We start from the raw sequence: 24,225 nt of genomic DNA on the forward strand, positions 1-24,225 counted from the left end.
CTCCTGCTGCTCCTAATTGGTATATTTGTAGGTATGTTTTTTGTTTAAACACTTTTTTCCTACTACCTTCATCTATGCAATTCCATCAAGGGTGGAATTTTCTTTTGGGAAATGACTTACATGCATGTGTGTGCATGCAACAGCTTAATGGATTCGATAATGGACTGAAGAGTAATTTTGAAAAGCTCAGCTTTCTAATCTATTTACTGTGAGGATGTTGGAAATAAAGTTTGAATACTGTCAAGCTAATTATGAAATCCTCTGCTTTGCAGTGTGGCTCCATGCTGGATGCATTACCATGCAAAATTATCCCTTAGGGTATAATATACTCATTTGTCTTCAGTTATGTTTACAAAAGTACAATGCTCAAATGTTATTTTTATAACTGATAATGAATATTGTGTTTCGTGTCTTCAGGTCCCTCTGATGATTCTGACAACTTCACGCACAATTTGAGGGGCGTAATACCTCGAAGTTTTGAATACCTCTTTTACTTGATCAATCGAGAAAAAGAAACGGTATATTTTAAGATTTTTATGCACTTTTTCTATTTGTTTTTGTAATGTAACATTTGCAATTGTATGAAGTGTTGAACTTAAAATATCACAAAGTTCTTCAGTGCATTACCATGACTTGCATAGGCAAATGCAGCACCCATGAACGACCAGTTAATTTGTGTTTGTGTTATCATTTGAGGGAGGAATATTGGCCAGGTTAACAAGAACCCACTGTTCTTTAGCAGTTCCTATGGTGGACAGTATTTCAATATAATGCTTCATCTAATCTATGACACCTGGGAGTGTACCTTTCAATACTATTGTGACTTGCAAATCTAGATTGAGCCCAAATCTTGTATTTGTGCCTGAACGCACAGTTTTCTGAGCTATGGTTGCTTGTTTTGTATCTTCATACGCTTGTTTTTTCCCTTTGGGAAATAGTGGGAAAGTGTTGGAACGATTAACATAGAAACATAGAAGATGGAAGCAGGAGGAGGCCATTTGGCCCTTCGAGGCTGCTCCGCCATTCATCAAGATCTTGGCTGATCATCCAACTCAATAGCCTAATCCTGCTTTCCCCCCATAACCTTTGATCCCATTCGCCCCGAGTGCTATATCTAGCCATCTCTTGAATACGTTCAATTGATTAACAGGCTTTTTATTAACTAGTTGAGCCACACCGTGAATGCTCCTTCCGTGGCCAACAAGTCCAAGGAGCGGCACGGTGGTTTAGCAATGCTGCCTCACAGCGCCAAGGACCCGGGTTCGATTCCCGGCTTGGGTCACTGTCTGCGTGGAATTTGCACGTTCTCCCTGTGTCTGCGTGGGTTTCCTCCAGGTGGGGCTTCGGTTTCCTCCACAGTTCAAAGGTGTGCAGGTTAGGTGATTGGCCATGCTAAATTCTCCCTCAGTGTACCCGAACAGGCGCCAGAATGTGGCGACTAGGGGATTTTCACAGTAACTTCATTGCAGTGTTAATGTAGGCCTATTTGTGACTAATAAATAAAGTTTTTATTTTAAGTCCTGGAGCGGGACTTGAACCCAGGTCTTCTGGCTCAAGAGGCACAAGAACCACAAGACTCCAGCCACAGGCAAGGGAGGACTATCAACTGAGCCAGCTGTCAAATTTTCTTGAAATCTAATAATACACTTCTGTATTCCTTAATAGGCTGGCGAAGGCAAGAATTTTCTGTGCAAGTGCTCCTTCATTGAGATTTACAATGAACAAATATTTGATCTATTGGACGCCGCTTCAACTGGCCTATTTCTGCGAGAAAACATCAAAACAGGGGTGTTTGTAGAAGGGGTGGTCGAACAAGTTGTAACTTCAGCAGCTGAGGCCTATCAGGTAATTTAGTACCACTTCATTTACAATGAAAATACTTCGTTAGTAATGATCACCCCAGATTCTACTGTTTTATCTTCCGGCATTATGGTTGAGCAAGTCACTTGCCGTGCTGCAGGTCAGCATTTTTAAGAGGATTTGTTTTGTATTCAGATGTTTTTCCAGCAGTTCATTAAACAATCAAGCATGGTCAATTCTGAAAGTACATCAAATTTTATTATTTGTTGAAGCTACTGTGCTTGTTTAAAACTACATAAAATTCTCGTGGCAAATTTAAGTAATGGCATCGATTTACTGATTGTGTGGAGCAAGACTATTTACAAACTTGCTAAAATGTTTTTAAGATTTGCAAGATGTCTCGCCATTTTTTAGTTTACAAGTTCAACCATTAACTTGAATTATCCTGTTTGTTATGGAAACCTATGTTTTAATCGAGCAATGTGATGACCATATTTCTTTTCCTACTTGGGTCCCAATCTAATGAGTATATTTAAAATTACAAGTGCAATCTGTTAACATGCAGGAATTGTGGGAATGTGCAGAAAAGCAATGAAACATTTTCTAATTATTATTGATAGGTGCTATCCATGGGATGGCGGAATCGAAGTGTAGCTTCCACCTCAATGAACCGAGAGTCATCACGGTCTCATGCCGTCTTCACAGTTACTATACAATCAAAGGAAAGCATCAACAACCTAGTTAACATCCGAACATCGCAGCTGAACCTGGTTGACTTGGCAGGGTCAGAACGACAAAAGGATACGCATGCAGAAGGTCTTCGATTAAAGGCACAGACTTTTGTCGTCCTCTTTACAATTCCAAATTGCAGGGACCAGTTACTGCATCATACAACTGGAGTACTTCATACTAGAAAGATGTTGCAGTTATTGTAACTCGGGGCTGGATATTGTGGATATTATCAAACCCGCTGGTGGGTTTGAAAGCATGGGGCACGTACAATCCCACTGCCTACCTGAAATTTTATGGGGATCACATGTTTGTCCTTGGGCTTATTGAAGTCCCTCACTTAAGGGTCCTATCCCACTCCACAAGCATATTATCTACGGTGGAAAGAAACCCAGCAGCTTTAGCTGCACAGACTGATGTCTGGCAAGGGATGCCCCCTTTGAGGGTCCCCTGGGCGGTTTGGAGGCACTCCCACCTCCAGTTCAAACACACACACACACCCCCCCTCTCCTCCTTCACTGGCCTCTTGAACCCACCTCTCCTCGCTGAGACTCTGGATTGCCTGGAATCCTTGTTTTGGGACTACCTCGCCATCCAATTGGTTAGCAGCTCTCTAAATGCGGGATTCTCTGCCCCCCTCCCCTCTCCTCCCCCAGAAGTATCACTTTTCGGTTTCCAGTGCTATATTGCTGTATTATTATAACTTTTGTTTATGTGGATGGACATGGTTTTTTATCAAGTACAGAAATATTTTAGTGCGTGCATCTGTTCTAATTCACATGGCATTTCAGCAAATCTTGATTTCAAATTTAAAATTCTTTTAAAAACTTCTCACCGATTTCTTAATGCTGATTGAGCATCTTTAATGATCATCAAGCTGTATTATTTCAAAAATTATGAAATTTAAAGTAGAAAAATTCTTTTAATGTATTTTACTTTTTTAACACCTTTCCTTTTCTGCATGTTCTAGGAGGCGAGCAGCATAAACCGGTCACTGAGTTGTCTGGGACATGTCATTATGGGCCTTGTTGATGTGGCTAATGGAAAAAACAGGCACATCTGTTACCGCGATTCTAAGCTGACATTCTTGTTAAGGGTAATGTTAGATTAGCTTATTGAACACTTCTTGGAGATTTTAAGCAATTGAAAGATTTGTTTTCTGCTAATTGGTTAGTTATTACACTTTTATAACATTAAAATGATGCCCCAATCATCAAAAATCTAATTATGGAACTGAGCACCTTTTTAGTGTGTGTCAGCTGCAAATTTGCAACTATGTAAGTGTATCATACATAAAATTTGAACAATCCATGCTGAGTAACAATATAGGAATGTTGATAAGTCAATGGATAGCATATCTGGGGATGTTAGTTGCCTGTTAACTAACAGCAGCTTGGCTGACAACAGGTTAATGAATAATTTTGTTGCAGGACTCTCTTGGAGGAAATGCAAAGACTTACATTATTGCAAATGTTCACCCTGGGTCACGGTGTTTCGGTGAAACGCTCTCCACACTTCAGTTTGCTCGTAGAGCTAAGCTAATCAAAAATAAAGTGAGTTGAAGTTTTTGATTTATTCAATGTATGTCTCTGATGTTGGTGAACCAAGTTATGGTTACGCACCTTTTGTTGTGTAATTGAGAATATGTAACAGGCTGCCTAATCACTCAGCTGGTTACAGAACAGTTGAGCCATACGAACCAGGATGGTTCAATCTTCAGTATAGGTTGAATCAGCTGTGGGTGGCAATAGAAGTCTTACAGTTGACCTCAGTATCCAGGGTGAGGGAAATGGGAATTCGAGCTCCTGAATGTTCTCCAGTGACTATTGTATGAACATGGTGCAAAAAATGTGGCAGGAAAAATAAAAGTTAATGTTTAAAAACCTGAATATGAAGGCTTGTATTTCGATCTGCAAACTTTACGATTTCACTGTAGCTTTCCTTTTAATTTTTTTTAAGACTAAACTGCAGTGATCCATGTGGATGCTCTCTTGTAAATAAAAACATTCGATTTTCATTATTTTTATAAACATTATAATAGGCTAATGCTGTGCAAGAACATCTTATAAATTTTGTTGCCCTGTGATTAGTTGATTACTGTTAGATTGACGTAGCATCAACTTGTTCTCTCTTTGTTGCAGGCTGTAGTAAATGAAGATACTCAAGGCAACGTCCAGCAGTTACAGTCAGAAATCAAGAAGCTGAAAGAACAGCTTTCTGAGCTGTCTAAAGGACATATTTCACAGAATGTGGTGGCTGAGAGGGGTAAGGATTCCAGTTAAGACCAGACACTTTGAGGATAAAGCATTGGACACCAGGAAACAAGTACAATATCAAAATTTGACACCAAATGGATGGTATAGTTAGGATGAGGACTGTAACAAAATACAAACATGTGTTATCAAACCTGCAGAATGGGCTTGCAAATTACAAATGGATTTCAATACAGATAACTGTGAGATGATCCATTTTGATAGGAGTAAGAGGGTTACCTAGTCCTTGGAAAATAAGAGTTTAAGTAGGGTAGAGGGATAGAAGGGTAGAGTTACACAAATCATTCAATATAGCAATGCAGCTTGACAGCCGTAAAAACCACAGAAGAATTGGGGTCTATTTCTAGATGAGTACAATTAAAAAGAGAGATTATACTCAAAACTTTGGTTAGAAAACACTTGGAATGCAATGCACAATTCTAATATCTTACAAAAAAATGTATAGACACTGGAGAAATACAGAAATGATTTACAAAACTAATCCCAGAACTGAGAGGGTACAGCAATTTGGAAAAGCTGAACAGACGGGCCCTTTTTTTCTGATGGAGATCTTTAAGCTTATGAAAGAGTTTGATCAGCTGGATGTCGAGAAACTTTCCATTTGATGGGGAGTCAACAACCTGAGAGTCATAAATAAAGGTCACTAATAAATCCAACAAGGAACTCGGGAGAAACTTCTTTACTTGAAACAATGAAAATGTAAAACTTGCTACCACATGGTGCAGTGGAGACAACAAACGGCATAGATGCATTTCAGAGAAAGTGAGACCAGTACAGGAGGGAGAAGGGAATAGAAGGATATGTCACCTTCCTGGTGTGTTCTGGCTAATATTCATCCCTCAATCAAACACAGTTTATTTTTAAAAATCTGCTCAATATTGTGTTGTTGTTTATGAGAGCTTGTTTTATGGAAATTGACAGCTGCATTTCATATTCTAACAGTGACTCTGTTTCGAAAGCATCTTGAGACATCCTGAGGTTGTGAAAGGAACTATATAAACATGTTTTTCTTTTTAATTATATTTTCTCAAAGAGAAAAAGAATACAAGGATCATTGACCTTTTAATATTGATGCTGTTTAAGAAAGTGGCTGCGCTTAATGAAGTGGACCACATGCCTGTTGCAACCAAATGGCTTGCTTTAGTCTCTGCAGTTGACTCTTCAGTTGGCCACAAGAAGCATACAAAGGCCACGCAAATCCATAAACGTCAACCAGTTACTTGTTGCTGAGCAGTTTACTTGGCTTGCTTTATTTAAACTGTTTTGTTGGATCCAAGGAAAAACATTTTTGTGCTATTATTAAGTTTGCATTTCTATTGAGTAGAGTAAATGTCACTTAATAGTGACTGAAAATGCTTTTAAAAATCTCCCAAAAATCCAATTTGAATGTTTTCTTTTCACTTTATCAGATGCCGTTTCTGCGGATGAAAATGAAGTAGATGGCGGTGAATGGAAAAATCGTTTTCTGGAAGCTATGCTTCTCTGGGAGAACAGTGAAAGTCAAAACCAGGTTAGATTCCAGCTAAATTTCTTTCCCTTGGAGGAGAGGGCAAAGTACCCTCAGATACTGAAGCAGTCCATGTCCACAGCAGCAAGCTCATAAGTGGCAAGTAATATTCGTGCCATGCAATGACTATCTCCAACGAGAGAAAATCTAACCATCCTCCCATGACATCCATTGATTTTACCATCTCTGAATCCTTCACCTTTAATATGCTGGGGGTTACTATTGGCCAGAAACTAAACTGGGCCATTCATATACAACCTGTGACAACAAGGTTGTGTCAGAGGCTGGAATTCTGTGATGAGTAACTCACCTCCTGATTCCCCAAAGCCTCTACACCACCTGCAGGATGCAAGTCAAGAGTGTGATGGAATGCTCTCCACTGGCCAGGAAGAGTGCAGCTCAACAACACTCAAAAAGCTCGGAACCATCCAGAACAAAGCAGCCTGCTTGATCGGCACCCCATCCATCATCATAAATTTTCACTCCCTCCACCACCAGCACAAAGTGTGTACCATCAACAAGATGCACTGCGGCAACTTGCCAAGGTTCCTTTGACACCACCGTCTTGTACCCAGGAATATTTAATGCCCAGTTCTGCCCTCCTTGATCCAGTTCTCGGTTATAGCGGTAATATCATAGCTCCGTTTGTAGTTCACCAATCTTATTAACCACACTCAGCATTCATATACATGCACATCCTATATAACATTTCTCCTTACTCTGACCCCATCTAATGACTTGCTATACTCTACACAAATTCTATCGAACGCTCCAAGTATTCTATTTCCCTTGATATTACTCTGATCTATCCTTCTTATCAGTTAATACTTCTCTATTTCCCACTGAAAATTTTCCTCCTCTCCACTCTGAATTTCCCCTCAGGGGCCCATCCCCCCACCAATCTAGTTTAAATCCTTCCCAACAACAGTAGCCAAGGCATTAGTCCCAGCCCTGTTACGATATAAACCGCCCTTCTACAGGTCCTACCTTCCCTAGAACCAGTCCCAGCATCTCGGAAATCTGAAGCCCTCCCTCCATATCTCCAGCACGTGTTAAATTCCTCAATCTTGCGATTCTTGTGCTCATTAGCATGTGGCACTCAGAGTAATCCTGAGAATACTGCTCTTGAGCTTCTGCTTTTCAATTTCCTTCCTAACTCTCAAATCTGCTTTCAGAACCTCGTCCCTTTTCCTCCCTATGTCATGGTCCCATTGCGCACCATTCCCCAGAAGAATAGCCTGCAGCCACTCTGTGACATCTTTGACCCTGGCACCAAAGAGGCAACATACCATCCTGGAGTCACTCTACAGCCACAGAGATGCCTTTCTGCTCATCTAACTATGGAATCCCCTACCATTTGCACTTTCATTCTTCCTCCTCCCCTCTGCAACTGAGCCACCCATGGTGCCACAAACTTGTCTCTTACTACAGTCCCTCTGAGGAAACCTCTCTGTCACCAGTATCCAAAATAGAAAAGAGGATAGGGAGTGAGAGAGCCTCAGGGGATTCCTGCACTACCTGTCTTGTTTAGGTGCTTTGGTGGTCACCCAATTGCTTTCTGCCTGTGCACTTCTTAGCTGCAATGTGGCCAACTATCTACGCAATCCTCAACTTTGCGGATGAACCATAGTGACCCTAGCTACCATTCAAGTTCTGCAATCTGAAGTTCAAGATTTTTACAGATGATGATACTTCCTGCAGATGTAGTCATGGAGAACATTTTGTGCCTGCATGACTTCCCACATCCCGCAGGTTGCACATTTCACACGGCCGAGCTGCACTGGCATACCTTAAGCTTTATGTAAAGTCTTTACTCACCTGTCACTCACCCCCAATAGCCTCCTCCTCTTCCTCTCACGCCTCTTTGTGAAGTCTTGCTGCTTTCTCCCACTTGCATTCTTTTATTGCTTGGGCTCTTCTCTATAGAAAACCTTACAGTTACTAATAAATTGTTTCAGTATTTAAAAGATAGATGAGCAAAAGTAAAATACCCTCTAATCACTTATCTATTTTCCTATGACATTCCACTTGATTTTCTCCAGATTTGGTTGGTCCACAGAGACCCACCATCAGCAGCTAGATCTTTGTGAGCTCCTGGTTCCTCTTGCACTCTTTGAGCTCCTGGCTGCTTGTGCGCTCACTTTGAACTCCTGATTCTTCTGGTGGTAATGGAAACTTAGCTACAGGTTGGCCCTCTCCGTCCTCACCAACTCTGAGTGAACTCTTGCTCTCACTCGCACTCCATGTTTTTAGCCCCTACAGTTCTTGCTGACTCTCAAAGTGAACTCCTGTTCTCTCTGTTCTTTAAGCCCCCATGTTCTCGCCAACTGATTGTTCACTACAGTTTTGTCAAGGCTAGCTAGGAATGGGCAATGAATGCCAGTGATACTGGTATCCCAAGGGTGAATAATGTTTTAAAAACTAGCTGATTTTCAGCCATTTTAACTAATTTGGCCAATTGGATTCATTTGATTGGCAATGATATTGGCTTTTCACTTTATCATAGAATCATACAGTGCAGAAGGAGGCAATTTGGCCCATTGAGACTGCACTGACCACAATCCCACCCAGGCCCTATCCCCATAACCCCATGTATTTACCCTAGCTAACCCTAAGGGGTAATTTAGCATGGCCAATCCACCTAACCCACACATCTTTGGACTGTAGGAGGAAACCGGCACACCCGGAGGAAACCCACGCCGAAACGGGGAGAATGTGCAGACTCCACACACATACTGACCCAAGTCGGGATATATGTGACTGTGACTATTATAAATGTGACTGAATCCATTGCAGAGTGGAATTGCAGTAGAACTTAAAGTAATATTGACCTCGACCTATTGCTTGGTGTGGGAACAAGATGAGTCATTGAGATTTCTGCTGGTGCTAGCCATGTCCTAGAAAGTATTTGATTGGAAAGGCAGAAAGTTAGTTAAAGTGGAAAAGAAAGTATTCTTCCTATTGCTGAAAAAGCTCATGTGTGTCTTCTTTATCCCATTTTTGTTTTGCAGAACTTGAAAGAAAAAATTGGCCAACTTAAAGATGTGTGCGCTAAAAAGGAAAAGATACTTCAATCAAACAAAATGATTGTGAAGTTCAGGGAGACAAGCATAGCACGACTGGAGAAGCTGCTGAAAGAATCCCAAGAAAACCTACCTCCTGATGAAAAGGATGCAGAGATCACTGAGCTGAGGGAAGAAATTCAAACTTTAAAAAAGCAGGTGGGAAAGAAAGAGCATGCTTAGAATTTTAACTCAAATACTTGTCTTAAAACATCTTTAAATGGAGTAATTAATTTTAGTGGCTGATTTCTTCAGCTATGAAATCACTACCTTTCAATTCAGTTCATTGAAACAAGAGATGAATTTGTCCAACAGTTTAAGCAGAATTTAGTGTTGGTGTATTATAGTTTAGTCAGGGAGTCTTGAGTTGCTGTGGCAGTATGAACTTTTACATGCATGTTGTAGTCTGGTGCTATGGATAGTGATGGTAGAGGTTCCAACTTTCTTTCCAGCACATTGCTGACCAGGGATCACTCCTACTCTTACCGACTACCAATGTCTTGTGTTGGAAGGATTTGCAGGTTAATACTCAACCTGTTTGACACACACCTTCCTCGGCCATCAAGTCCTGGGGTGGGACTCGAACCTGGAGCTTCTGGCTTTGGAGCAGGGACGCTCTCCACTGTGCCACAAGATCTCCAAATGATTATTAACTCCTTATTAACTAATTATGCAGTTGTAAGGTTCTACCTTTGATTTTTTTTTAAAGTAAAACAGGATAACAAAACAGTAACTGAGTTTCACATATCTTTGGAACAAAAGAATCCTGGGGTACATATTCATAGATCATTTAAAGTAGCAACACAAGATAACATTGCCATAAAGCATAGATTTATTGAAAAGCACTTAAATCGTGTTAAACTTGTATAGAACTTCAATATAAAAGCAAAATGCTGGAAATGTTATAAGATAAAAAATAGAAATACTTTGGGGAGAGAAACAGTTAACGTTTTAGATCTTTGACATAATATAAAATCTTGGTTAGACCCCACTTGGATTACCATGTATTGTTCTCTCCATATTATGAGAAGGGCATAGAAGCATGGAGATGGTGCAAAAAGATTTATAAGAATGATACGAGAATTAAGAGGGTATAATTATTAGGGAAAATTGAACAGATTGAGCTTCTTTTGTTAATTAAAGAGAGCAACCTAATAAAGGGCATTAGATATGAAATTGGGTGTAAGGAGGCTCATGTTGAGGATATATGCCAGAATAGTTGAGCCAAGTGGCCTTTTTTTGTGGTGTACATTCAATGTATTGTTATTAAGTTCCTTGTAGAAATTTACAATGTCTTGTACTACTAGATTGAACAAGATCCTCGGGTTGCCACTTATGCAATGGAGAATCGTGCTCTGAGGGAAGAAAATAAATACCTGAACTCCTTGGAGAGTGTGAAACGTGCTAAGGAAATTACCTTACACATGGCAGCAGAATTGGAAAGAGCATTTTTGGAAGCATCTATTTCTGATAAAAATACTGGAGGTGAATATGCTTTTATACAATGTTTGTAATTTGATATGCAATTTGCTTGACAAAGCTGCAACCTGAGAAGTGACTGTATCCATTAGCAATGTGTCGGTATTATCAATGTATTGTTTTTTTTTGCTGTTCCTGATTTAGCAATAATATTTGTTGTATTGTTCCCATGAATTGTAATACGCAAGCGATGTTTTGTCAATTAATTTATAAGGTCAGACCTTGTACCTGTCACCCGTCAAAGTTGAAAACGTCTCTGCAGTATCACAAGAAAGGCTTAAAGCTCGACTTCTACAAGCACAGAGTGATTTATCTTCTGTGAAACAGGAGTATGAGGAATTTCAGGAGCTGACCAAGTAAGTCAATTGGTATTTGTTTGAAAATTTCTACCAATTAATAGTGCTATCAGTCAGAATTTTAATTATTTTGTTCAGTGTGTTTGTTCAGTTCCTTCTGTCATGAACTGGCCAGGGAGGTGAAGCAGATAATATGAGCCTCTGCCTCAAACTAAGGAGGTGAGCATGTGGTCCTGAAAAGGACTGCTCGTTGCTCAGAGGCTGATGAGATCAACTTTTACTTCCTGGAATTGAGGTTAACTTGTAAATTCCAGCAAATCCTGGAAGAGTAGGATTCCAACGTTGATTGTGTTCCGATTTGTATAAACTGAACTTTGTATTACTTGTAGGAAGAGACAAATGGAGTTGGAATTGGAGGTCCACACCCTTCAAAAGGCCAACCAGCATCTAGAAACTATTTTGGAAGCAACGAAAGCTCTTACACGTCAGGAGGTCTCCCAGCTAAATAAGATGCATGCTGAGACAATTAAGGTACATATTCCACGACATATTCACTATTGAGGTGATGGCTGATTTTAAATATTCCAGATTCAACTGAGGTTTGTTGAAAACTGATTTCAGTGGGGACTTAAATGCTCGGGGGTTGATTCTGTCATTTATTTGAGCCATTTTAGCAAAAGAGCTTTATTTTTTGATTCCTGTGGGATTTAGTGCCACGCTCCAAGAGGCAAGGAGATTACAGCGGAAGCAATTTGTGCCAATTGCTATTGTAGTTAATACTTTCGAAAAACAAATCCTTGCAAAATGAGCTGATACTGTCATTTTTTTTTTAAGGCACAAGTGAATGCACCAGTACACCACCTCAATTAAAAATATGTTTGTGCAGACACTTTTAAAGAAAAATTCCTGTTCCCATTTAGTTCTTGTAAGCATCTGGCAACACTTTGGTTGTGTTGAAAAAACTTAGAAATAAAATGAGTTCTTGAACATGATTGCTGTTAAATTCCTTGTCAACTTTTGTTGCTCATCCTGAGTTGCCCTTGAGAAATTAGTGGTGAGCTGTGTACTTGAACCACTGCAGTGTGTGTGATGAAGGTACACCCAGTTTTTAAAAAAATTATTTCATGGCATCTGGGTGTAGCTGACTAGGCCTGCATTTATTGCCCATACCTAATTGCCTATGAGAAGGTGGTGATCAGCCACCTTGAACAATTGCAGTCCATGTGCTGTAGGTAAATCCACAGTGCTGTTTGGAAAGCAGTTCCAGGATTTTGATCCGGCAACTGTGAAGAAATGGTGATCTAGTTCCAAGTCAGGCCGGTGTGTAGATTGGAGATGAACTTGCAGCTGGTGGTGTTCTCGTGCATCTGCTGCTCTCTTCCTTCTCGATCAGTGATTTCCAACAGGTGTGCCATGAAGACCCCCCCCCCCCCCCCCCCCCCCCCCCCACACACCCAAGAAGATTCAAAATGATTCAAAATTCATCTAATTAAGCTAAAACTAATCTTCGTCTTTAGCTCTGCAGTTGGCATCTCCAGGACTCGATGGATCTTGAGCATCTGAGCACATGCTGGTTGGAACAGAGCTGCGCACGCATGGTTAAGATTTTTTTTGTTGGTCAGCCCCTTGTGCATGACCAAAGGGACTTGGAACTGAAGACAATGGCCACACAAAAAGTGAAAACTCAAAATGGGTGCAAAATCCCTGGGAGAAATGAGAGAAAGAGAGAGAGAGAGAGAGACAGGAAGGGTTTAAAAAACGGCGGGAGGACAGGGAGAGGTTAAAAACTAAGTTCCCAGTAAGGGAAGAAGACAGAAAATAGGAGGTGTGCCTCAAAATGGTATCCTGGTATCCTGCTTCTTGAGTGTTGTTGGAGCGACACTATTCAGGAAAGTGGAGACTTGTGCCTTATAGATGGTGGACAGGTTTTGGAGAGTCAGGAGGTGAGTTACTTGTGATGGAATTCCCAACCTCTGACCTCTTGTAACCACAGTATTTATATAGAACATTACAGCGCAGTACAGGCCCTTCAGCCCTCGATGTGGCGCTGACCAGTGAAACCAATCTAAAGCCCCTCTAACCTACACTATTCCAATATCATCCATATGTTTATCCAATAACCACTTGAACGCTCTCAACGTTGACGAGTCCACCACTGCTGCAGGCAGGGCATTCCACGCCCTTACTATCTGAGTAAAGAACCTACCTCTAACATCTGTCCTATATCTCTCACCCCTCAATTTAAAGCTATGTCCCCTCGTGCTAGCCAACACCATCCGAGGAAAAAGGCTCTCACTATCCACCCTATCTAATCCTCTGATCATCTTGTATGCCTCTATTAAGTCACCTCTTAACCTTCTTCTCTCTAACGAAAACAACCTCAAGCCCCTCAGCCTTTCCTCATACGATTTTCCCACCATACCAGGCAACATCCTGGTAAATCTCCTCTGCACCCTTTCCAACACTTCCACATCTTTCCTATAATGCGGTGACCAGAACTGTACGCAATACTCCAAATGTGGCCACACCAGAGTTTTGTACAGTTGCAGCATGACCTCCTGGCTCCGAAACTCAATCCTTCTACCAATAAAAGCTAACACACTGTACGCCTTCTTAACAACCCTATCAACCTGGGTGCCAACTTTCAGGGATCTATGCACATGGACACCCAGATCCCTCTGTTCATTCACACTACCAAGTATCTTACCATTAGCCCAGTACTCTGTATTCCTGTTACTCCTTCCAAAGTGAATCACCTCACATTTTTCCGCATTAAACTCCATTTGCCACCTCTCAGCCCAGCTCTGCAGCTTATCTATGTCCCTCTGTAACCTGCCACTTCCCTCCGCACTGTCTACAACTCCACCGACTTTAGTGTTGTCCGCAAATTTACTAATCCATCCTTCCACGCCCTCATCCAAGTCATTAATAAAAATGACAAACAGCAGTGGCCCCAAAACAGATCCTTGCGGTACACCACTAGTAACTGAACTCCAGGATGAATATTTCCCATCAACCACCACCCTTTGTTTTCTTACAGCTAGCCAATTCCTGATCCAAACCACTAAATCACCCTCAATCCCATGTGTCCATATTTTCTGCAAAAGCTTACCATGGGGAACCTTATCAAACGCTTTGCTGAAATCCATATACACCACATCAACCGCTTTACCCTCATCCACCTCTTTGGTCACCTTCTCAAAGAACTCAATAAGGTTTGTGAGGCACGACCTACCCTTCACAAAACCGTGCTGACTATCCCTAATCAAATTATTCCTTTCTAGGTGATTATAAATCCTATCTCTTATAATCCTTTCCAATACTTTGCCCACAACAGAAGTAAGGCTCACCGGTCTATAATTACCAGGGTTGTCCCTACTCCCCTTCTTGAACAAGGGGACAACATTTGCTATCCTCCAGTCTTCTGGCACTGTTCCTGTAGACAATGATCAAAGCCAAAGGCTCTGCAATCTCCTTTCTAGCCTCCCAGAGAATCCTAGGATAAATCCCATCCGGCCCAGGGGACTTATCTATTTTTACCCTTTCCAGAATTGCTAACACCTCCTCCTTATGAACATCAATCCCATCCAGTCCAACAGCCTGCATCTCAGTACTCCCCTCGACAACACTGTCCCTCTCCAGTGTGAATACCGACGGAAAATATTCATTTAGTGCCTCTCCTATCTCTTCAGACTCCACGCACAACTTCCCACTCCTTGCCTGGCCCTAATCTTACCCGAGTCATTCTTTTACTCCTGACATACCTATAGAAAGCTTTAGGGTTTTCCTTGATCCTACCTGCCAAAGACTTCTCATGTCCCCTCCTGGCTCTTCTTAACTCTTTCTTTAGGTCCTTCCTGGCTAACTTGTAACTCTCAAGCGCCCTAACTGAGCCTTCACGTCTCATCTTAACATAAGTCTCCTTCTTCCGCTTCACAAGAGATTCAACCTCCTTAGTAAACCACGGTTCCCTCACACGTCTGCTTCCTCCCTGCCTGACAGGTACATATTTATCAAGGACGCGTAGTAGCTGTTCCTTGAACAAGTTCCACATTACAATTGTGCCCATCCCCTGCAGTTTCCTTCCCCAACCTATGCCAGCTAAATCTCGCCTAATCGCATCATATGGTGGGTCCAATTCAGTTTCTGGCCCATGATTACCCCAGTATATTGATATTGGTGATTCAGTGATGGTAATGCCATTGAATGGCATGGGGAGATGGTTGAATTATCTCCTGGCAAATGTGTGGAAAGAATGTTACTTGTCATTTATTAGTCCAAGCTTGAATGTTGTCTACAGCTTAATGCATATTGACACGGACTGCACCAGTATCTGAGGAATCACAAATGGTGCTGAATATTATGCAAACGTCAGCGAATATCCCCACTTCTGACCTTACAATGGAGGGAAGGTCATTGGTGAAGCTGCTAAAAATGGTTAGGCCAAGGACACTACCCTGAGGACATTCTGCAGTGATGTCCTGCAGCGGAGATGATTGACCTCAAGCAGCATAACCTTTGTGCTGGGTATGACTCCAGCCGATGGAGAATCCCCCCCACCCCATCCCTCCAATTCCCTATGCCTCCAGTTTTGACAGGGCATCCTGTTGTCTTGGCCAAATCCTTCCTTGATGTCAAGGGCAGTTGCTCTCACCTTGCCTCTTGAGTTCAGCTCTTGTTTTATTCTTAGCAGCCTTGATGTTGTAAAACAAAGTGTACCCAGCTTCTTCCTGTACCTGCTTATTTTTCCCCCTTATTGTCCCATTGTGTTTGGAATTGGTTTAAATAATGGTCTTCACTGTTATCTGTTTGTATGCTAATACCTGTCTTGTGATACATTAGAATATGACTACTCCAACAAAGCCTGTTTACAATCTACGATCTCGAATTATTCTACGCATGAGTCCTGAAGGAACTCCTGGCGCCTGTGAAGAGATTGAGCCAGGAACTCAGGAAAGCGATATTATGAATGAGCCTTTGCCACCTGAAATGAATGAACAGGCTTATGATGCGATTGCAGAAGAGCTTCGAATGGTGCAGGTTAGTGTTTCATAGTTAACTTTTCTTTCCCCCACTCCTCTGTAAAGGCCTGTGTTATAGTCTCACCTGAAGCTGAATTTAGAATGCTAGCTCTGTATTTCAGGTGAGAAAAGGATTCTACTCTGTACCTCTATGACAGGGGATGTTTGGCAATAGAAGAAGACAGATTTATTTTTATATAGTGCCTTTCCTCTTCAGGATGTCCCAAAGTGCTTCGCAGCAAATTAATTTGCTTTAAGCATTGACAGCAATTCTGCAGTTTCACCAGTAATTTGCACACAACAAATCTTGTGTTGTCAACTGAATTAATCTTCTTCTGACTTTGATGCCTAAGGCAGCCATAAAAGTAAGAAATCATTTTTGACAGTTAGATGAGTCAGTTAATAATTCCCATGCTTTTATTATTTAATAATGACCATGCTTTGTCCAAAGTAGCATAATTTTGCATATTGGAAAATTGTTTCCTCTTAATAACTTCTGATGCTTGGTGTGGTTCAGTCTTTGCCTATGTCCAAATAAGTTCTTTGGTGATGTATTTTTCTACTTAAAATAACGGTAGGATAGGAAAAGTGGCATTGTGATAGTTGGATATTAAAGAGAAAACTTGCATTTATATAGCGTTTCAGCACATCCTTGGTTACTACATGACCAGTAAATGTGTTTGGAAGCATTGCTAATTTGTTATGCAGGCAAACAGTGCAGCCAAATTTGTTGTTTTCCCCAAAACAGCAAATGAGATGAACAAATGGTGACAATAACAACAGAAGAATCCCCTGCTCTTCAAATAGTGCCATGACAGATGTCTTCTCTGCAAGTTACCTCTTTCAACAGTACAACATTCTGTTGATATAGTATTTCATCTTATATTGCACATTCGAGTGGCGTTTTAACCCCAAACTACTTTCCTCAAGCATGGATTCTCCCATCTGAGTTCCCAATGCACCCTCATGGAATTGAACCAACCTTTCACAACAATGTGCTAACATTTCCTATACATATTTTAGTGACATCATAGAAACCCTACAGTGCAGAAGGAGGCCATTCGGCCCATCGAGTCTGCACCGACCACAATCCCACCCAGGCCCTACCCCCACATATTTACCCACTAATCCCTCTAACCTACGCATCCCTGGACTCTAAGGGGCAATTTTTAACCTGGCCAATCAACCTAACCCGCACATCTTTGGACTGTGGGAGGAAACCGGAGCACCCGGAGGAAACCCACGCAGACACGAGGAGAATGTGCAAACTCCACACAGACAGTGACCCGAGCCGGGAATCGAACCCGGGACCCTGGAGCTGTGAAGCAGCAGTGCTAACCACTGTGCTACCGTGCCGCCCTTGCGACATACCCAGGACATAACTCTCTAGCATAGCCCTCTGACCTTGAGTTAGAAGATATGGCACCAGCAACATGTGGAAATCTCTTTTTTTCATGAGGATGGCTCATACCCTGTTTCCAATTGAACTATATCTCGCTTGCAGAATAAATTCATATTCTGTATGCAGGTATCTTCGTTGAATGTTGATGATCACAGGTTGTATGAATGGTGTTGCCTCCCTGTCTCGCACTAGAGCAGAAAGTTCCAGGGACATTGATACAAGTGTTGAAAATTAAGAAAGGTTTTGACAAGGTAAATGGAGTACTCATGTTTGTTAAGAGTTAAAATACCATACCTGTAAGAGCAGGTGAAATGAAATTCGCAATACTTATAAAAGGGAAGAGGTTAATAAATATATGCTTTTAAAATGTTGAATAGTCAGAGGAAAATTGTGAATATGTGGCTGCTAAAGTATCAACAGCTGCAGCATTTGCTCATTGCAACTTAAAATTAAAGGTGAGTGAGCAGTGCCCTGTTTGGATTCAAGTGCTGTTTGACTTGCACTTCTATGTCATTATTTCTGTGTTAAAGGAGACTACTGTGTAAGGACGTTTTCAGTATGCAGTGCTCTCTCCTTTCTCTACCTCCATTGCTTGCCTGTTTAGAATTTCAGAGAGAATTCATGGTCATACTGTGGCAAGGATCTGGTGAGCTGAATCGCCTTCTCTGTGGAGATAATCAATCCTATCTGCACAATATTATTTGAAAATTAGGGTTTTTTTTTCACTATGCCTAAAAATGGTTAAATATATCAACTAACTGAAGCTGGCTTTTGTCTTGCTATAGGAGCAATTGGCTAATCTCCAGACAAAACTGGATGAAGCGGAGAGCAAAAATGTAAAACTTCAACAAAATATTGACAAACTGGAACATCATTCTACTCAAATGAATGAGGTAGTCAATGTTTTTATCTCTTGCATTTTATCTTTTGTAGTTATGTGTTGCAGGTAGCCTTTTCATTTAAAACTTAATTTCCATGCATAAGAGGTGTGAAAAATGTGAAGTTTGATAGACAGCAGGAGTATGTTTTTTGGTTCTCTCTTTATGTTTCACATCCGTGTAAAAATACTCCTACCCCTATCTATTGCCATTCTCATCCTTGCCATCTAGCAGTGATCTCTATTCCCACGGTCTCGATTAATGATAAGGTAATCTCGATTACCTTGTATCCCATACCACCCAAATATCCCTGCCCTTTTCTAATCCTACTTGTATAAATACTTCTGCAGCTGTCAACCTGCTTAACGTCTCTCTTTCTCTCTCCTCTATCTTTTGATGCTCTTTTTCCCAGTAAACCTCATTACTCTTGCTCATCCTAGCCTTCTCCCACCAAAGACCCTGTCTCTGTGCTTTCAAGTTGAAGAAATGCAAACTTAAGTGTATTTGGTGCAGTCCTTGGTTTGGTCATGTATTCACCAAATCTAATTAGGTCACACCAATTCTGTTCCCCCCACTCTCTTCTGCCAAAACTGCTCGCTAATCCAGGATCATCATGGCAAGCAAACATAAAACCCTGACTTCTCTCCACAGGAAATAGGAGTATGAGTAGACATTAACCCTATCGAGCCTAGCTCTGCTATTAATTATGATCTTGGCTGATCATGGGTTTCAGTTCCACTTTTCTGTCTGCACCTGATTTCGCTTGATTCCGAGAGACCAAAGATCTGTCTATCCTAGACTGAATGTATTCCACCCTCACCCTCACCAATAATCCTTAAACACCTCTCCCTTTTCTGCCTCCTTTCCAACACATGAGAAACTTATTGCCGCTAACTTTCATCTATGCTGCTTCTTCCCGATTCCCAACTAACTTCACTATTTGCATCATCAGCTAGCATGGCAGTTGGGAAGTGATGATGCAAATAGTTCCCTCACCTCGGGTACGTCCTTTCAAAATGGCTGGTATCACCCACTCCTTAAAAGAAAATCCACCCTGTATTCCATTGTTATTGAAAATTCCTGCCCTATTTTGCCACTCACTCCTTTGAGTGTGTTGTCAAGTAAGAAATTTGTGCCCATTGTTCCCAAACTCTATGGGCAGAATCGTCCCAAAATCTGGCCGAGTGTCAGGTTTGAACTCAAAACCGGTGTGTATCTCTCCAGATACACAACTGAGTTTTCACATACTTGCGCACACTGCACACGCACTCCCCCCACCAACACACACCCACTCACATGAGGAGCCATGGGACTCCCCAGAGGGCCCAGGCATGTCCTTCACCAGCTAGGGATATACTTACCTGTGCGCCCCAGCACAATCATCACAATTGATGTTTGTTTTTGAAAACCAGTAGTGATCCGCATCAGGTTGTATGGGTGGGACGATACACCAAGGGCAGAAGTAGTGGCTGATAATGTTAAAATATAATATATGCTAATCAGACTTGCACCCTTCCTGAATTTGAACCTGATTGCATCATCGGAAGGGGGGGCTGGGAAAATTATGTTTGGAAATCTTGCTGGTACAAATCCCATTTTTGGCACCTCATGAGATTTAGTGGCTAATATGGGATTTGCATCCATGGCTAGCGTGGCCACTAAATCACAGCCCATATCTAAAGCTGTTCAATAAAGTTCCATCATTTGTTGTCACGGCACTGATGTATCCCAATCAAAGTTGTAAATAAGATCCTCCTTGATGGTATGGTAACAGTTGTATACTAACCTTCTGATCCTTTTAAGTTGTAAAGCATATCCAACATCTCTCCTCCATTGTCCAGTTCCCTGAGATTGAACTTTCATGGTTCTACTCTTTATTCTACAGTAGTCTCTCCTGCTTTCCCATGCTGTAATCTCTGGATTTCCAAGGATCTATTCTTGGCATCCCTGTGTCTCCCCTGCGGAGGGGACATGATCTGAACTTGTAACGTCAACTTCCAAATGTGAGGTGACGAATGCAAAGATTGAAGTGGAAACAGGAAATGCTGTCAAATGCAGTGACTTTCATACATTTGAGGCACCTGTTTTTACAAAAGCATGCACTATGAGGTGGATCTCTTGATGTTTGGGTAGGGGTGTTTGGCTTACTTGTTATGTACAGATACTTTGTCATAACATTGGAAGTTGTGGGAAAGTGAAAACTATAATGGAGTTGGTACCCATTTTTTTTGTTAAAACATGCAGATCCCTGTTGATGTACATATATAATTATAGTTTTATTTAAAACATAATCAACTACAGTAAAATTTTATTTGTCCAACTGCTCTTAGCTCATCATATCTGAACGGAATGATCGGAGCAAGGACCAACAGGAGCTCATTATGAAAAATAAGTGTTTTGAGAAAGAGCTGCAGGATTATCAGAATAAAAATGACAGTAAGTAAAATACATAATTGTTTGCAACAGTGTAATGCTTTTGTGTATTTCCATATTTGTGCTAAAGTTTCTAAATTCCAAGTCATGCACTGGTGTCCTATAATTGAGCTAAATTTTAAAATGCCCATAGTGAATCAGATACCTCGTTTTATAGATGCCTGAATTCACTGCTATCTTGGCTTGACCCCAGTTGCAACCAAAATTACGCTGCAGCTTGGTACTAGCCAATCAGCATTTAACCTGCCAATTTACATAGACTATACAACACAAAAATACACCATTTGGCTCAACTGGTCTATGCAACTTGGCCTTTTCCAGAATTCAAAGATTGTCAGGGGGCTTGACACACTAGATGTGGAGAGGTTGTTCCTCTTGCGGGAGAGTCTAGGATCAGAGGGCATAATCTCAGAATAAGGGGTTTCTCATTTAACACAGATGAGGAGGAATTTCTCCTGAGGGTTGTGAATCTGTGGAATTCTTTACCGAGAGCTGTAGAGGCTGGGTCATTGATTATGTTCAAGGCCTAGATAGACAGTTTTAATCAATAAGGGAATCAAGGGTTATGGGGGTAAGGCAGGAAAGTTGAGTTCAGGATTATCAGATCAGTCAAAGTCTCATTGAATGGCAGAGTAGACTTGATTGACCAAATGGCCTACCTCTGCTCCTAAGTCTTGTGGCCTAACTAGGCCTGTTCCAATTTCCAACTGAATTTCTGACATTTAAACCAATGTGATTACCAGAATGTAGTGCAACTGGTGTGTAATCTGATTTCCACTCAAAATATGTCTATCTGAACAGCCTATCATTCTGAAGGTGATCCAGAAACATAAGTAAAGTCTGACATTGCCTTATAAAGCTACAGCATAACCTGCGCTTCAACGTTTTGGCTTTTTGTCCTCACTCTCTATTTTAATTGTTTTTCTGCATTGTTATTAAATTGAAAGTACTGGGTCTATTGTTAAATTTCTTTCAAAGTGTCTATGTGACAGTTTGCTATTTTGCTCATTCCTTCTTTCAATATGTAGTACCTTGCATTTGTCAGTATTGAGTTTCTTTTGCCATTTTATTGCTGGTTTAAAGCTTTCTGAAAACCTTCGACAGACTGGCCTCTCACTTTCTTGGTTATTTACTCATCTGATACACCATTTAGTGTTTTGCTCTTTCTAGTTGTTACATAACTGAACTTACTCCATTCCACTAGGATTCCTCTCTTTTTGTAAATGTTCGTCCCATCCTCTCTTCCTCATTTGAATTGTGTAATTTTTCAGTTTGAGGGAAGAAATAAACTAGAAACCATATTTTGTCCTCTGACGTTTATGTAGATGTTAAATAGTGATTCGAGCATATATGGAAAATGGGATCAGGTATTTACTGATTAGACATGTGGGTACATTCAGTGAGGTTACCCCCCCATTGTAGTTGGCAAAGTTGGTTCATCGATAGAATCAGCGCTAAAATCTTAGCCCTATGACGTGCTTCCTTTGAATCTTGTTCCCTGTTGATATTGTTGAATTTACCTGATTTTATTTTTTTGTGAGCTAGATTTATGGAATTGTGAATCTTGCAATTTTACGATTTTAAAAAGACACTGAATCAAAATTGATACCCTATCTTGTAGTCATTTATTTTGCGTGGTGTTTTATTTAATTAATATCAAAACATGTATGCAAGTTGTTTCTAAAGTTGTAAATCAATCACGGCAACTGTTTTTCTGTTTTAACAGTATTACAGAGTGAAGTAAATGACTTGCGCGTTGTGCTGCGTTCAGCTGACAAGGAGCTGACGAATGTAAAGGAGGAATACAGCTCCTACAAAACTAAACAAGATGCAGAGCACAGTCAACTTTCTGAGCAGTTCATCAATGTCCAGTTACAGCTGGATAAGATCAGGTAGAGTTTATGGCATGCCTGATAATGGCGGGTGTTTATAAACTATCTGTTAACGGTATTGGCTAGATTTTGTGGTCAGCAACAAAATGACAATGCTCATTGACCCTCCAGTAAAGCTGCCCACAAAGATCCAATGATCTTTGTGACATGGATGTCACTGTCCCAAACATTAGTTTAAATCTACTGCTGAGTCATTGGGTCCAAACACAATGGTATCATCAAGCAGGGTAAACAACCAATTGCAGGAAATCAGGAAGTAAAATGCACTTAAGTATTCTTCACTTTTGCAGAGAGCAAAGTAAGTGTTTGAAATATATTCTTTATAGGGCAGTGCAGTGGTTAGCAATGCTGCCTCACAGCGCCAGGGATACAGGTTCAATTCCAGCCTCGGGTGACTGTGTGGAGTTTGCACGTTCTCCCCGTGTCTGCGTGGGTTTCCTCCGGGTGCTCCGGTTTCCTCCCACATTTCAAAGATGTGAGGATGAGGTTGATTGGCCTTGCTAAATTGCCCCTTAGTGTCAGGGGGATTAGTGGGTAAAATACTTGGCGTTATGAGGGTAGGACCTGGGTGGGAATGTTGTTGATGCAGGATCGATGGGCCGAATGGCCTTCTGCACTGTAGGGATTCTATGGTTCAATAATTATAAGCTGAAATATCAAACTTGAAAAAAATTACCATGAAAAAACTTTGAAATTTTATCAGAATGGAAACATTTGACGTTACACAAATATATAATTAGTTTTCCAGGCAACTGGGTTGTTCAATAGTTGTGACTTAAACTGTCATTAAAAACCTAGTTACATTCTCATTAACCATGCATTAATTCCCATCTTTTTCTGAACTTTCTTGGGTTTCCTCCTCTGCCATAGTATTGAAATGGCTCATATCAAAGTCACAAATAACAGCCTAAATGACTGTGGCAAAGATAAATTCTTCCTTATGCCTTTCTAGCTGTCTGCAGCCTTGATATGGTTGAACACACCATCCTCCAACACCATCTGAGTTCATTCTCAGGACAGCTTGGAGACACAGTGGTTAGCACTACTGCCTCACAGTGCCAGGGACCTGGGTTTGATTCCCGGTTTGGATCACTGTCTGTGTGAAGTTTGTATGTTCTCTCTGTGTCTGCGTGGATTTCTTCCCACAGTCCAAAGATGTGCGGGTTAGGTGGATTGGCCATGCTAAATTGTCCCTTAGTATCAGGGAAACTAGCTAGGGTAAACTCATGGGGTTATGGGGATGGGCCTGGGTGGGATTGTGGTCGGTGCAGACTCAATGGGCCGAATGGCCGCCTCCTGCACTGTAGGGATTCTATGATTCTTATCTATCTAATTGTAGCTAGGGAATCATCTGCTGTCTCCCACAAATTTAGATTTGATGGCCTTCATGGATTTATCCTTGAACCCCTTCTATTTATCATCTATATGCTGCTACCAAAAGCACATCTGTTTC

The 24,225-nt window shown here is 41.1% G+C and overlaps 1 protein-coding gene across 1 annotated transcript in view; it reads left to right on the forward strand.

Annotated features, from left to right (window-relative positions):
- The window catches only part of kif15 (kinesin family member 15), a 66,731-nt gene that overhangs the window by 13,197 nt on the left and 29,309 nt on the right, over window positions 1-24,225 (forward strand). The window contains exons 6-20 of the mRNA XM_078199493.1: window positions 418-518; window positions 1,666-1,845; window positions 2,421-2,630; window positions 3,500-3,625; window positions 3,960-4,082; window positions 4,671-4,794; window positions 6,212-6,312; window positions 9,321-9,530; window positions 10,679-10,856; window positions 11,065-11,206; window positions 11,536-11,677; window positions 15,989-16,186; window positions 18,355-18,462; window positions 20,778-20,883; window positions 22,607-22,772. Of these exons, the coding sequence (XP_078055619.1) occupies window positions 418-518; window positions 1,666-1,845; window positions 2,421-2,630; window positions 3,500-3,625; window positions 3,960-4,082; window positions 4,671-4,794; window positions 6,212-6,312; window positions 9,321-9,530; window positions 10,679-10,856; window positions 11,065-11,206; window positions 11,536-11,677; window positions 15,989-16,186; window positions 18,355-18,462; window positions 20,778-20,883; window positions 22,607-22,772 (2,215 nt within the window). The remainder of the gene's footprint in view (window positions 1-417; window positions 519-1,665; window positions 1,846-2,420; window positions 2,631-3,499; window positions 3,626-3,959; window positions 4,083-4,670; window positions 4,795-6,211; window positions 6,313-9,320; window positions 9,531-10,678; window positions 10,857-11,064; window positions 11,207-11,535; window positions 11,678-15,988; window positions 16,187-18,354; window positions 18,463-20,777; window positions 20,884-22,606; window positions 22,773-24,225) is intronic.

Source organism: Mustelus asterias, chromosome 2 (genome assembly GCF_964213995.1).
Source record: "Mustelus asterias chromosome 2, sMusAst1.hap1.1, whole genome shotgun sequence".
NCBI classification, from domain to species: Eukaryota; Metazoa; Chordata; class Chondrichthyes; order Carcharhiniformes; family Triakidae; genus Mustelus; species Mustelus asterias.